Source organism: Archocentrus centrarchus, chromosome 6, assembly GCF_007364275.1.
Source record: "Archocentrus centrarchus isolate MPI-CPG fArcCen1 chromosome 6, fArcCen1, whole genome shotgun sequence".
Lineage (NCBI taxonomy): Eukaryota > Metazoa > Chordata > Actinopteri > Cichliformes > Cichlidae > Archocentrus > Archocentrus centrarchus.
This window is the reverse complement of record NC_044351.1, coordinates 4,207,181-4,222,117: the sequence shown is the minus strand read 5'-3', so window position 1 is coordinate 4,222,117 and position 14,937 is coordinate 4,207,181. Positions and strand designations below refer to the sequence as shown.

General features: G+C 41.0%; 1 protein-coding gene across 2 annotated transcripts in view; it reads right to left on the bottom strand.

The window, feature by feature from the left end:
- ripor1 (RHO family interacting cell polarization regulator 1) overlaps positions 1-14,937 on the bottom strand; it is a 60,969-nt gene that overhangs the window by 5,150 nt on the left and 40,882 nt on the right. For both annotated transcript variants that reach the window (XM_030731622.1, XM_030731621.1), the window contains exons 9-23: positions 14,799-14,842; positions 12,434-12,559; positions 10,067-10,215; positions 9,799-9,916; positions 6,795-6,899; positions 6,036-6,190; positions 5,290-5,914; positions 4,943-5,076; positions 3,714-3,834; positions 2,786-2,921; positions 1,650-1,799; positions 1,415-1,573; positions 847-1,043; positions 523-606; positions 284-374 (exon numbers count right to left, since the gene is read on the bottom strand). In XM_030731622.1, the coding sequence (XP_030587482.1) occupies positions 284-374; positions 523-606; positions 847-1,043; positions 1,415-1,573; positions 1,650-1,799; positions 2,786-2,921; positions 3,714-3,834; positions 4,943-5,076; positions 5,290-5,914; positions 6,036-6,190; positions 6,795-6,899; positions 9,799-9,916; positions 10,067-10,215; positions 12,434-12,559; positions 14,799-14,842 (2,394 nt within the window). The remainder of the gene's footprint in view (positions 1-283; positions 375-522; positions 607-846; positions 1,044-1,414; positions 1,574-1,649; positions 1,800-2,785; positions 2,922-3,713; positions 3,835-4,942; positions 5,077-5,289; positions 5,915-6,035; positions 6,191-6,794; positions 6,900-9,798; positions 9,917-10,066; positions 10,216-12,433; positions 12,560-14,798; positions 14,843-14,937) is intronic.

Below are 14,937 nucleotides of genomic sequence, written 5' to 3'. Positions count from 1 at the left end.
CGCTTCATGAGGTACCCAGGTCACGTTAACTGCTTTTAAAATTATGTTTAAAATTAAAGCAGTGTAAGGCTGATATACTAGTTGCCCAATATTACTGTCTACAACATTCACAAGATATTAGTAAAGTGTTTTCTGTCCCTGTGACATGTTTTTAAACCATTTCCTTTTATTAGTGCATCATTACATTTTACACTGTTAGAGTAAAATGAACTGAGTGTAACCTGATGATCCAAACCACAGTCTGAAAAAAGAAAAAAAAAACAGTCGATTTAAAGGTTATTACCGAGCACTAGCAGTGTTTGTTTGGCAGCATTTCGTACTTCCTCCTTGTCTGCCCGGCAAAGATACACTAACTGATCGATGCTCTCTTTGGCCTGGAATGACAGCAGATGGAATACAGTGACAAAGACATTTTATTATACACTCCAAACAAACTGCACTCAGACAGGTGTTGAAATGTTACCATTACCAATTCAGATCAAGAGTTTTGGATAAGAGCACAAATTCTGCTCCTGTTTGTACCTTGAGGCAAGCTAAGGCTTTGCATCCACACACTCGGTTTTCCACGTTCTCATCTTCCAACAGCTCCAGACAGCTGACCAAAGCCTGAGAAGGACAAAACACACAGTGTGTTTACTGGCTCTGATACACCAAGTATTGTTGCCAGCTACTGCAGTACAGTGACTAATCTCATTATATAACCCTGCTCATACAATATGGTCCATGTAATGTATTTGAGTGACTAATGCAGTGTCAACAGATGCTACTCAAGAAAATGACAGTTAGGAAAATTTATATACATCTTCATCCATCCATCCTCTTCACACACACATACTGTGATCTCACCTGCTTTCTCTGTCTGGGCTGAGCAGCGAGGCTTCTCAGTACAGAGCTGGCAGAGGCTGACACTTTGCCCCGAGGATCTTTTAATAATTTGGCCACAGCGTGAATGCCTTCTCTCCTCAGGCTGCACTCTGCAGGGCGCCGTAGAGCATGGACAATCACATCCTGGTCACACGACGCCAGGCTCTGTACCAACCACACTGTTGAAGGGAGGTTATTACTTTTTTTTTTTTTTTTAATATTGAACTTTTCAAGAACTTACTCAGCTGAGCTGTAATGATAAATATATTCAAATCTTTTGGACCATGAAACAGTCTTTCCCCCACTAGCTCCCTAGCACAGAGTCAATTCAGCTGATGTGTGAACAGAGCAGGTAACTGCCTGGACAGAGTGGGTGTCGCGTTGTTGCTTCCTGCACACTCTATGGGTCAGATCTACTAAGCACAGCTAACAATCTGCTGAGATGCCACATGTAATAAAAGGTAACCAGATGATTCCCATACCTGCTTCACCAAACACTGTACAGAATTCATGTGTTAAACTGCTTCAGTTCAAATGTATGTGTGTTTACCCTCTTTAGCCAGTTCAATGATGTGTGTGTCCATGTCACTGACGCCACTGGAATCCAAGTAACTCCACAGCTGGAACAATGTCACCACCATATTGTCTCTGCTGCTGCCTCGTCGTGGTAACCTCTGATCCAGCACTCGCTCCACCAGGGACAAGGACACTGGACACACACAAACACAGGCGTTCATATGGCTAACACACTAACAGGTGCCGTATACACACCGACGAGGATTTACCTGTGTCGGCCCTTTCAGGCAGTAAACCAGAATAGACTGTGGACACTGTATTCAGGAACCTTTCAGCAGAGACACTGTACACACTGTCCTGTCCCACACATTCCTGCCACAGTGACACAGCACCCAGACACAGACCCAGCTCTGGGATCACTGGAAAAACAAAACAGGAAATGGAAGACCGTTACAAGCAGAAGAAACAGCCTTTATTGTCCCACAGAGGGGAAATTTGGGAAAGCAAAAGAGGAAAGAAAAATTCTCCTCAAATTAAAACATTTGGATTAGTCTTTCCTTTAGAAAGGTCATTATGTTGTGTAAGAAGACTTCAACTCAAAGGTACACTTAGTTATTTTTCTGACAGCTAGCTTCTTTAGCCTCTGCTCAATGCATTAGTATTTTTTTTTAGTACATTAAAAAAAGACAATTCATTACAGACTAAGATTTGAAAGCAGCAGAAGCACTCATCTATATCATACTCATACTCCATTACAAATGAAAGCAGTGTAAAGCTAAAGTTTCTACTTTCATTACTGCAAAGCAAGACCTTCTTAAAGTTTTAATGACTCATTAACTCATTAGGCATTTGTTTTAGCTGAGACGTGAGATGCCAGTCTAAACAACACTAATAACTCCTTTATTATGGAGATTGCCGGATCTGGATTTAGGCATTCTCCACAATCAGCCTTATTGTCCATCATTAGTATTTGACTTATAATTTTCAGAAAATTATGTATTAGGTATGTATAACTTTAACACTATTAATAGAAGAATTTCAAAAAGAAAAAAAAAAGGTTTTGGTGATCCTGATACTCAGCTGATCTCACAGCCTATGCTCGCAATGCTAAAATATTGGGGTTCATGCCATACATAATACAGGCAATTTATTGATGGTTTACGGTTGCAGCATGCTTTGAATCACTGTCTTGTAGAGTTGGTTTCTTTCTACTTCTAATCCATAATTAATTGATATTTAGCGGGATCTCTTATTCCATATATCCAGGAACGTGTTGGTGGTGCCCTCAACCCCACACACACAAAAAGAATAAAATTGCTTTAAGAAGAAAATTGTATTTGTTTTCTCTCATCTTTACAGTTCTTCTGAACGGATGGCTGCATGTTTAGACAAACATAAATATTACCTTCAGCAGGCTGTCTGATGTGCTGTGGGTTTTCTGTGGTGATGCGCCGGATGATTTCGAGGACACGAGCCTCTCTCAGCAGTCTGTCTAAGGCATACATCTCTCCACACCTCAGAGGACCAAACTTGCCCAGACGCTGCAGACACAGTGCCAAAAGTTACTATGAAAACTGGATCAGGCATCATTGGAACAACTTTGACACAACAGGAAATCTTGTTTTGGTCCTCTGTAATCCACAATAATAATAGCATGGACATTAAGCAGTCTTATAGATGAAATGGTATCATGATGACCCTCACAGCTGCTACTGCTTTCTGTTGTCAGTGAGTGGACAATACTTTTCATACTTACTGAAACTATAACTACCATAACCATCATAAACACTATGACAATTTTTTATGATTGCATCGACTGTGTTTTGTGCTAACTAATTAGCCAATAACTGTATAGATGTAAATAAATCCAGTTTGATCCTTTCATTTTCTACTGCTTTTCCAGCTCCAGGTCTTCAGGGGCAGCAGACTAAGCAGAGATCGGTCTTCCCAGCTCCCTCCCTTCAGCACTTCTGGGAGATGCTGGTATTTCCAAACTAGCCAAAAAACAATCTCTCCAGTGTGCCCTGGATTATCACCCGTGTTCCACCTGGTAGGGTACACCCAAAACATCTCTCCTAAGAGACGGCCAGGAGACAGATGCCTGAATCACCTCAGCTAGCTCCTTGTGATGTGGAGGGCAGCAATTCAGCTTCATTTATCCTCCACTAATCACTGTGGTACTGCTTATGTCCAAGCTGGACCTAGTGTAGCAGCAAGCTGGAACCCCAGCAGAGTGAATTCAAGGTAACAATGCACCATGAGAATTCGTGCCAGCTACAAACATGTACACGAGTTTAGCAAATAAGGTGAGAATAGTGTTGCAGATCTCTTACCAACAACTGTGCATTGCAGTTCTTCAAATGGACCACTAGGCAGCAGTCTAGAGTGGCGCAGCCTGTGGTGAGGGGTGAGGTGGGGGAGGAAGGGCTGTCCCAGCCTCTGTCCAGCAGAGACCTCCACACATACAAAACATCCAGGGTTATGTGAGGTTTCTATTAAACACTGTTTACAAAACATTGGAACATACTATGCAAAATATAAATAAAAATACGCTGTAATAATTGCCATTAATAAAAACATATCAACAGAAAATATAAACATATTCAATAGTGAAGCTTTTCATTGGGACTGGGGCAAGTTTACCATAGTTCTGCACCAACTCTTCTTTTCTGAACACTCTGTAAGCACTGAACTGAGGATACACCTGCTGTACTTGTGGAAGGGACATGTTTCCCAGTCTTACATGATCAAGCCCCTGAACCAGAACATATTCTACCTCTGTATTCTGTAGAATGCACTGAAAAACTGTTTCTACTAACAAGTTTTTACAAATATCCATACACATAATTTCCTAATCTCTATTTTAATATGTGGCCACCTGACAGTCTGAGGATCACAGGTATTCAGTGCCGGTTTTAAGCCTCATCTCTTGGGTGCAGAGATTTCTCTGGATTTTCGTATATATATATATATATATATATATATATATATATATATATATATATATATATATATATATATATATATATATATATATTAGTACCATGATGAACTCCACAAATTATTTGCATTTTTATGATAAAACAACAACATAACAATATAACGGATGTTTCTATGTTGACTTATGCTAGTGATTAACCCAACTGGTTGTGAGAAATTCTATCAAGCTTATCTTTTGTTTTATGATAGCAGATTAGCTTTATATTGTCATATCATAGAACATATACTAGTACAAAAACTGTGGGATGAGGGCTTTCTGTTATGCTATTTCAGTCAAGCTATGTGACTGGTTGTTTAAGCCTGCTTACAGATGTGCTACAGTGAAAACACAATCAAGTCTCACTAGAGGGCAGCAACACACCACAGTGGGTTGATGTTAAATGAACACAGAACTGAAGGCATGTTTAAAAAACAGTGTTTGGTTTTACTGGGTATTATGTCAGTCACTTTGGGATCATAATTTCTTTGGGAGTGATGAGGAGTGTATGACTCACTCTGTCATCACTATGTGAAGTGTGCAAAAGTTGCTGTTTGGATGGTTGATTCATTTGTCTGCGCTGACCTGCTATTTCTGCTCCTGTTATCACCGTCCTCTTCGGCCTCCTCCCAGTCTGATCCATTCAGGAAGTCAAAGCTGCCAAGAGCTGTTTCCACTGTGAGGCTGACCACGCTGGGCGAACGGCTGTGCCTGCCACCCTGCACGCACAAAAAGACCCGTAGTCAGGTCCTAGGCAGTCACTTATGTGTTTTTTATACACAAGAGTAAACATACATACAACACACAGACCCAGTACAGCCACACAGTCATTAACAGCCAAATACATGCAGTTATTGCCATGTAAAATTCAGGACTTGCTAAAAGTAACAGAACTTTCAACTGAACTTTACCAACCTCTCGTTGTTTCTCACCTTCAGTATAACCTGCAGCAGTTTCACCTCCTGTTCTAGTAGTTGTAACTCAGGAAACGGTCCTCTATAATCATCTATAGAGGAAAGTACAGCTCCCAGAGCATCCTCTAGTCCACTGTCCACTGGACCATCAGCCTCTCCGGACAGGCAGTTGGAGCCTGCAGCTGGTAAATCTTCTTCCACTGGCACCCGGCGAGCTACATATGTCACATCCTCACTTTCTACAGTGTTAGGGTCTGCTCCTTCTGTTCTGAGAGGGGACGATATAATCTCAAAGTCGGATGTATTCTGTTGCTTTCTGATCGGCTGTTGATCAGTGACATCAACAGCTGTGTCAGTGTCAGCAAAGTTGGGTGGGTCAGGAGTTCTGCAGGCCACCTCCATTTCAATGTCATTGATTGAGATCCCAGAGGCCAGAGACATCACCTCCCCTGATTCACCGACTGGCACTACAATGCCATCAGCACTGTTTTCACTAATGTGGCTCAGAGAGCGTAAGTACATTGGAGAGCTACTGCTGCTATTTATTGGCACATCCACTGGTGCTATAGGCGACCATTTCCCTGCAACTCCGTCCTCACTGGTAGTTTTCGTCATCACAGTGACTGTCCCCGTCTCCTCGTCCCTGCAAATTGGTTCATATATCAGTCAGTGCACTTATAGAGCACACCATGGAACAACACTGTTAGTTTTTTTTTTTTTTTTTTTTTATGTGATGTTTGCATATAGGAACAAATATGAACTACCTGTTGCTTTCTGCTTGCTGTTTAGGTAGGTTGCTGCTTTCATGAATGGCATTTTGAGTTGAGGAAGGCGAGTTTCTGGGGGAAGATGAAATGTCAGGCTGTAGGAGGGAACTTCCTTGTCCAACAGGCTGCATGTCTGATGTCTCCACCACTGCCTAGAAAGAGACACACAGTGTCACAGGGAGAGTCTTTCCAGTTACTGGAACTGCTCATTTGGCGCTGGCATGCAGAGTACTGATCAGTTTTCTAAATATGATAAGACTATGCTCTGCATCCAAGAGTTCCCTGAATTTCATGTCATCAGTCAAAGCCTCTGAGATATTTTCATTGTATAAAGATTAACACACAAAAGGAAAGCTTAATAAACAGAAATGGAGGTGGAAACTAGGCCTACAGCAAACATCTTCATGCTACTGAAGCACCTTTGAATCTGACGGAGAGAGATAGACATATCTCCTTATCATAATCATAACAGCACATGAATGACCTGCATGATCATAAATGCTAATCAGAAGGTTGGTGGTTCAATTCCTGGCTGCTCCAGTCTGCATGCCAAAGTATCCTTGGACAAGCTACTGAACCCCGAGTTGCTCCTGATGTGTTCATCAGCATGTGAATGTTAGACAGAAAGCACTTTGGCATAGTTGTGTGAATGTGTGTGAATGGGTGAATGACATGTTGTATAAAGCACTTTGAGTGCTCAGGTGGAGTAGTGCTACACAAGAACCAGCCCATTAACCATTTACCATTGTGTGTTACCTTTGAATGTGCAGGCAGCTGTGGGCTGGTGGAGTCATCAGAAGATTCAGATGAATTAGACCACGCTGGTCCATTCTCCAACTCTCCACGTAGGCGGATCATGTTCTAAAAGGGAACAGCACAAAGATTCCAGCTTTTACAACAAGAAGGCAGGAAACTGCACTGCAGTACTGCACCTGGTTGTGCATGATTTCCATAAAGATGACACCCCACCTTTTCTCACATGTAAAGGTGGTGTGTCGTTTCTTTCTCTCCTGGTTTCTAAGTGAAAGCAACATTCTGAGTCCAGCACTCATTTACAAAGAGAATAACTATTCCTACAGGGCCCTGTTTACGTTATGCAACTCTATCTTGTAATATCAAGAAAAGACAAAGGATAAAGATAGATAAAGTTAAAGTTGTCTAAGGGTTATCAGATGATGATGATGATGATAATAATAATTATAGATTTTATTTGTAAGTGCCTTTCATGATACCAAGGACACTTTACATAGATAAGAACAAAACAAATCACATAAAGCACAAACAGAAACTAAAATGATCAAAGGAATCTTGAACAGCTAAGTTTTGAGTTGTGATTTGAAAACATGAAGAGAGTCAATATTGCGAATGTCTGGTGGGAGAGAATTACACAGCTGGGGAGCAGAGTGGGAGAAAGCTCGGGCCTCCATGGTGCTGAGGTGGGCAGAGGGCACAGTAAAGCTGATAGAAGAGGAAGACCGGAGGTGTGCGGGAGGAGGTGGTGATGTGAAGAAGTTCGGCTAGATAAAGAGGAGGAGGATGTAGATGGCCTTGAGTGCGTACAGGAGGATTTTGAGCTGAATTCTGAATTTAACTGGGAGCCAGTGGAGTTTCTGTAGGACTGGGGTGATGTGGTGAAATGAGGGGGTTTTGGTGATAATGCGAGCGGCTGAGTTTTGAACCATTTGAAGCTTCTGGAGGGATTTGTGAGGGAGGCCAATTAGGAGAGAGTTACAGTAATCAATATGGGAGGTAACAAGATTATGAACAAGGATGGAGGTGGTGTGCAGAGAGAGGGAGGGGTGGAGAAAATTTATGTTTTGTAGGTGGAAATATGCAGACCGGGTAGTATTATTGATATGGGAGTGGAAAGATAAATGCTGTCAAGGATGATACCCAGACTCTTAACCTGATGATGTCTAACAGTAGTTCTGTCAGGGGGTTCTAACTGCCTTATAGTCCAACTCAGAGTCATGTGGTTTAACCAAACACTGGGGTGGCTTTAGCTCAGGAGGAAGGGCAGGCCACCTACTAATCAGAAGGTTGGCGGTTCGATGCCTGACTGCTCCAGTCTGCATGCCAAAATATCCTTGGGCAAGATACTGAACCCCAAGTTACTCTCCGATGCAACTGTTGGAGTATGAATGTGTGTGAATGTTAGATAGAAAGCACTTGTATGAATGGGTGAACTAGGCATGCTGCATAAAGAGTTTTCTCTGCAGTATTTAAGATTGGCCCTCTATGTATTAGCATTGATATATTATTCTGAGCAACACTTACATGTGACTTAATATGATGAAAGAGCCAACCAATTGTTTCCCCACTGCATTAACATGTAGAAAGGATAGGAGGAAGTGCTTGTGTGAATGTGTGTGAATGGGTGAATGAGGCATGTTGTATAAAGTGCTCAAAGTCGAGTAGAAAAGCACTACATAAGAACCAGTCCATTTACTACAGCAGCAGATTTCTCCTTTTTGCTCGTGAAAGGGAACAAGCAGTTTATGAAATCGGCTGGCGAGCCATTTGGGAACTGTGCACACTTAACTCATGGCCCCATGAAACTATAAGCACACAAATGGAGACGATGATTCTAGGGCTTCCGCTACAGCAAAGAAGCAATAGATTTATTTCTAGACTGAGGGTTCTACTTCATCATGACTTACTGCAGTGGGCTGCCTTGCTGGTGAGTTGTCACTACAGGAGCAGCTCTGGCTAAGTGTGCCTCTGAAGATGTCCAGCAGCGGCCAGTGCTGCCGCCTTGTCAGATTCCGAGGCAGAGACTGCACATCAAAGCGGCAGCAGGTGGGACAAAGGGCATCGGAGCAGTTAGATACTACTGGCTGCTGTTTGGGCTGCTGGCTACATTCAGATGCCCTTTAAAATTTTCAAAGTGCTCATTTACAGATTCTTAAATTTATTTGGGAGATTTACTAGAATAGATTTGCATGCTTGTTCAAAAAGCACGAAAAGCCTTATTTAATCTTAAAAGCTGTGCTTAACTCCTCCCCCCCCACCCCCCCAGAAAAGACCTCCCTGCTCCCTGCATGTTGTCAGTCTGCCAGCACAGCTCCAGGAGACACAGTGGGGAGACACCCCTGTTAGACCTCACAGCTGCTAACAAAACTGTGGAGTTCAAGTCGTACAAGGATGTTCCAAATAAGTTACTGGTGTGTTGCACAGCAATCTAGATAGGTTATGGACAAAAGGCCAGCTTTAGCAGCAGTGTTTTCTGTGGGAAAAATAACTCTTTAGCATTTTCATTTTATGTTTAGAGTTTGTGTCATTTCCTGTTTCATCAAATTGTCTCACTCCTGCTAGATCTACTTCCACACACAGTTCTCGTTCCCTCACATTTACTTTCAAAGTTCTAGACAATTAGCTCATCACTCACTTGTGTGTATATATTCTGAACATTTCCCATCGTTTCCTGTGGGATCCTGTTTGGTGATTGGGTCCTTTATTCCTTCTGAAGCCACTGGTCTTTGCTGGTTTGCTAACTATAGGTTTATGAATGTTTTTGCTTCTCCCAGACCTTCTATAAAAGGTCTACACAAACTATTTCAAGGTCAGCTTAGAAACAAATCAAATACATTCGAGTGTGTGTGTCTCACATCTTCCTCGCTTGCCTGCCATCTGCTCATTTGGGTATTTTAAACATCACACTATTACCAGTATGTGAGAAGTGAGTACCAGCAATCAGCAACTTCAAGTCAGTTCTCTGAAAAGCTTCAGTCATTCTATACAGGAACAGAGAAAAACTCACGCGTAAAGGCGGAGTGTCGGGTGGAGTCTGGTCGAAAATGGCTGAGATTCGCTTATTGATGGATGGCGCTTTGCTGACGGTGCTTGCAACTGACCCTTGCTCATCTTTATCAAATGGACTGAGAGGTGTAAAAGGAAGAGTGAGAAAAGACAAAGTATAATATTTAAGTTATGCTCTGTTAATGATAGCATTAAATGAACAAACATTAAAATGCTTATAAAGCTCGGTATAATTTTTAGTGCAGTCACATGACAGCTGACAAACTTACGTCCAGGTGACCTCAAGGCTCAGCTTAATAGTCCCAAGGTCATTAATATCCACAGCAACCATCTGGGGCAGTGCAGCAAACAGGTCCTTAGTTTCACAGGAAACACTTCCTACAACCACGTGATTGGCTAAGCTCTTCAGCTCTGTCACCTAGGAAACCAGAGAAATATTGTCTGACCATATTGTCAATAAGTCACTTCCTGTCATTCAGGCTGGAAGTAATAAACTGTCAAACTACCGATGTCACTGGGAAAAGACATAATATTATTATTAATAATAACAACATAACAGATTAATGTACTTGCACTCTTCTAGTCTTACTGAACACTCAAAGCACCTTAGACTGTTACATTTTAACCATAGATTCATAAAACTTTTTATTTGATACCCTGAGTATCCATCTCACATCCAGACAATTTAACTTTGGACTGTGAGAAGAGGCAGAGTACCTGCAGGAAACCTGCACAAGCACAGGGAGAACATGCAAACTCCAAACAGCTGGGATTTGAACCAGAAACCTTTTTGCTATGAAATGATGTTTCTAACCTCTCCACCACTATGCTGCCCAACATGACATCATCCTCACTAAGAAAACTGCATCTCAGTGTTCCTCCTTTACACTTTTGAATCTGTTGCTTTGGCACATTTCTCAACATTTTAGAGTTCAGAGCTCTGAAGAGGCACATTATTTAAACTAAAAAAATGTTTTCAGGAAATGTATTTTATCTTTGTGCTTCAAATTCTACTGCCTTTCCACTGACATCATTTAGGGAATTATACTGGTAATATGGGGGATTTTAAATATGACATTATATTGTACATCTATACATCACGTCACATTGGATCTCTGGACTCACTTAAACATTTCACATCTGCCTTTCTTTCAAGTTGAACCCAAAATGTGCTCCGTCATTAAAGAAAGTATTGTCATAAGAGAGAGAATGAGCTGCCTAGTTTGAAACACTGTAGTACAATTTAATGTAAGCTCCTGTTATTCACAAATCAATACCCATTAGCCATTACTTACTTCTACATAATGATCATGTAATAAAAGTTAACATCTGTCATGCTACCCTTATCCCTTTTTACTGCACTACCACCTTCTTGAAGTATATTTAAAAAGAACAAAGAACAAATGAATATATAGAAAAAAAATACTATCTCCTTAAAACTCATTTTGAGTTTAGTAAATTACTGTTCAAACACTATGAACACCATTTATCTCTCAGTCCACTACAGTACATGAAACCACAATCATGGGGAGACTGCTGACTTGTTGTCCAGATGACTTTAACCACAAGCAAGTCTTTTTAAGCCCTTACCCTCCTTGTTGAGGGAAAGTTGACTAGAAGGAAAAAAGGAGGGTTAGGAAAAGGTGCACAAGAGAGAGGGATGATCACATCCGTAAGAAGATTGTCAAGAAAAGTTGATTCAAGAACTTGGGAGAGCTTCACAGGGAGGGGATGCTGGTGTCACAGCATCAAGAGCTTCCACACACGGATATCTTCAGGAAAAGTGCAACACCTGCAGCAATCGTGATATCAAGCCACTCTGGAACCAGAGCCATTATCAAACACGTGTTTACCCGGGTAAGGAGAAAAACAACTGGGCTGTTGCTCTGTCTTTAAATCAAGGTCCTGCAGTCTGGAGGGAGCGTGGAGAGGTGTGGATCCACGGTGCTTAAAGTCTAGTGTGACGTTTCTGCACTCTGTGATGATTGGGGGGGTGTCATGTCATCTGCTAGTGCTGCTGCTGGTTGGTTCACTGTGTTTTATCAAGTCCAAAATCAACACCGTTCTCTGCCACAAGATTTTAGAGCACTTCATGCTTCCATCTGCTGACAAGTTTTATGCTGAGATGCTGATTTCCTTTTCCTGCAGGGCTTCCTGCCACCCAGCTCACCTGACCTGACCCTCAGAGAATCTATGGGAAGATGAGAAAATGAGGAAAAACTCGGCCCCAAAAATACAGATGAGCTGAAGACCACTATCAACCTGGACTTCAATAACACCTCAGCAGTCAAACAGATTAATTGCCTCCATGCCATGACTCAACCAAGTATATAAATGAACACACTGTAAACCTTTATTTGATTGATCTTAGGAAATATTATAAGAATTTAAGATGCTAAATTTACACCATCGATCAAAATGAGAACAAAAAAACAGCTTAAAATATTTAACTTTCCGTCTTGTGAACATTAAAATATATGAAAGTATTAATTTGAATTAAATGATGGAAAAAAAAATACTCAAATTTTTGAGACACACTATTACATTAGATGAAGCAATCTTCCAGGTCAGAGCAGTTCACTGACCCAAACCAGAAATGAGCATCAATAAAATGAAACACAAAGACTCTGACAGACCTTCACAGATAGGAACTCATTGATGAGTGGCTGAAACACAATCTCTTCACTGTCCCACACTTGTTTGGCATTTATCTCCATTCTCCCCCGAAGCTTCCACCGCTGCCGACCGTACTTCATAAAGATCTGAGTACACACACACACACACACACACACACACACACTTTAGACATTTAAAAGAATATGAAGCACTCAAACATTCCTACTTAGATCCCTTTCTTTTCTTTTTTAACCCAACATACAGTAAAAAGGACATTTTCTGCCTGCTCACTAAACATTAAATTCTAAAGTTAGAATTGACACCTCACAGTTGTATACCTCTATGCCTTTGAATCATTTACTATCTAGACCCTTTACCTTTTGAATATAAAATATCATTTTAGTTGACCAGACATTTGTGCCTAATTTTGCCATCATTAGGAATGAATTGCGGACAAGTTAAAAACTTATTTTTAAAGTCATAGTGTAGCTTGACCAAAATATTCTAATCACTTGATTCCAACTAAGTTTTAAAAATCATCTCAATGTGTTCCTCAGATATGATTACGAGAACGGGACAGACATTCATATGCACAGTACAGAAATCAAAATGCCTCCAAACATGGTGAGAATATTCCTTACTAGGTTCAACTGCTGAATAAGTGCTCCTTAAAGCTTACTCGGTGTCACAGGTGATTGTGCGCACAATCACTTACTGAATACTAAAAGCACCTTTACACTACCAGCCACATTCAGCCATTCACACAGCACTTTTCATTCTTTGGCCTTTATGGGCTCCATGTACGTTCTGTGCATGCTGAGAGATGCACCAGGGGAAATCTGGAGAACTGGGGATTGAACCACAGTAGAGATCCAATCTATTCCCTGAAGCCACAGTTACAGTGGCAGGTTGTTGTTCATAACTTGAAAAGAAACAGAACCATTTGCATATGTTAATATAGGATGAATAAGTGAATGTGTGGACTATCCCATCAAACAAGCACGTTGCATAAGTGATAAATTAGACCGAACTTAACACAAAGTTTGCTGCCAAGTAAGTAAAGAAAGTGACCTATACACAGTTCTTTCCATTTAGCCTATGCTAGTTCTATCATGTTAAAATACAGCACCAGTCAAAGGTTTGGACACACACATTCATATGAATGGTGAAGTGTGTCCAAACTTTTGACTGGTGCTGTATAACAAACAAGAAGCAAAGCATCAAAGTTAGACTAGAGGAGTGGAGAACCCTAATTTCCCCAACAACTTGTAGTGAGACAAGACATGTATTTCAAGGGACTGTCACTTAAGTCAGTTAAGCCTGGTACTACAAAGTTCAGCCCACACAGGATCTCTTTTCCTTATCTAGATTCCTTCACCCCATATCAGCAATCCCACTAAGGTGGTTATCAACTCGATAAGTCAACCTTTAAATGCACTCACACTCAAATGCATGGGAGAAAGTGGAGGACATTTAAGGCTCAGTATCTTTCCCACGGACACTTAAACATGCGGACTGGAGGAGCCAGGAATCTGCTCTGTTTCAGAGGCTACACTTTAGGATCATATTACTATATTAAGGCTAACAAATAAAAGAGCTGACAGGAAAAAATTTGCTCTTATTGGTGCTCATTGAGGAAAAGGAAAGAAAAAAAAAAAAAAGACTTCAGACTGTCTCTAAAACCTGCAGGTGCTTTAATGCACCTGTGGACTACACTGTGCTTTTAGTATCTGCACTGTGTAGTCCACAGGATCTTCCAGCAATGGTGATGCTATTCTCCAGAGAACTGATAGATCCATGGGTGGTAGTTTTGTACTTGTTGATTTCTTATCTTGAACACAACCTGCACAACAACATACTCCAGGAATTTGTGAATCACCTTTGTAACAGTGAAAACTCAGGGTTAAAATGTTCCCACGCTTTATAAACCAAATAAGTAAGCCTAAATAAGTAATCCACAACTTATTGTGATAATTATTATAGTAAGCTGCTGCTGCAATACTCAACTCGTTGCCAAAAAAAGGTGATACTATGAGGCGGATGATCAAGGGCTCATATTAGATCCACAAAAGGTAATAGCCAAATGATGTCACTGTCACTTACTTAGCAAAGTATCTCAAAGATTGACAATCAGATCTGTTCAAAGAATTCAAAGTGAGTGAGATTTAATATCCAGCAACATCCAAAGTGTGATCCTTCTTATGTCTGGATGCTGATCTTTCAGACACCATCATATTTTCAGAATGTTTGTACTGAAAGGTGGCATCCCTAAGTGGCACCAACTGCTAAATATCTGGTAACATGACATGCCTAGTCTTAATGTTGTAATCATATTCATATTAGTGTTAAGAATTCAGAGTGAGAAGCGGAGGGGGCGAGACAAACCTCATACTGGTCACCAGCACACAATCTAGCAAATCCTGCCAGACCTAAAAGACAAGTGAAAACAGACTAATCAGGAAAAAACACATAAAGCATTGCCTATTCTGTGAAACTGGAACAAAGTACAATTGCAGGTAATTCA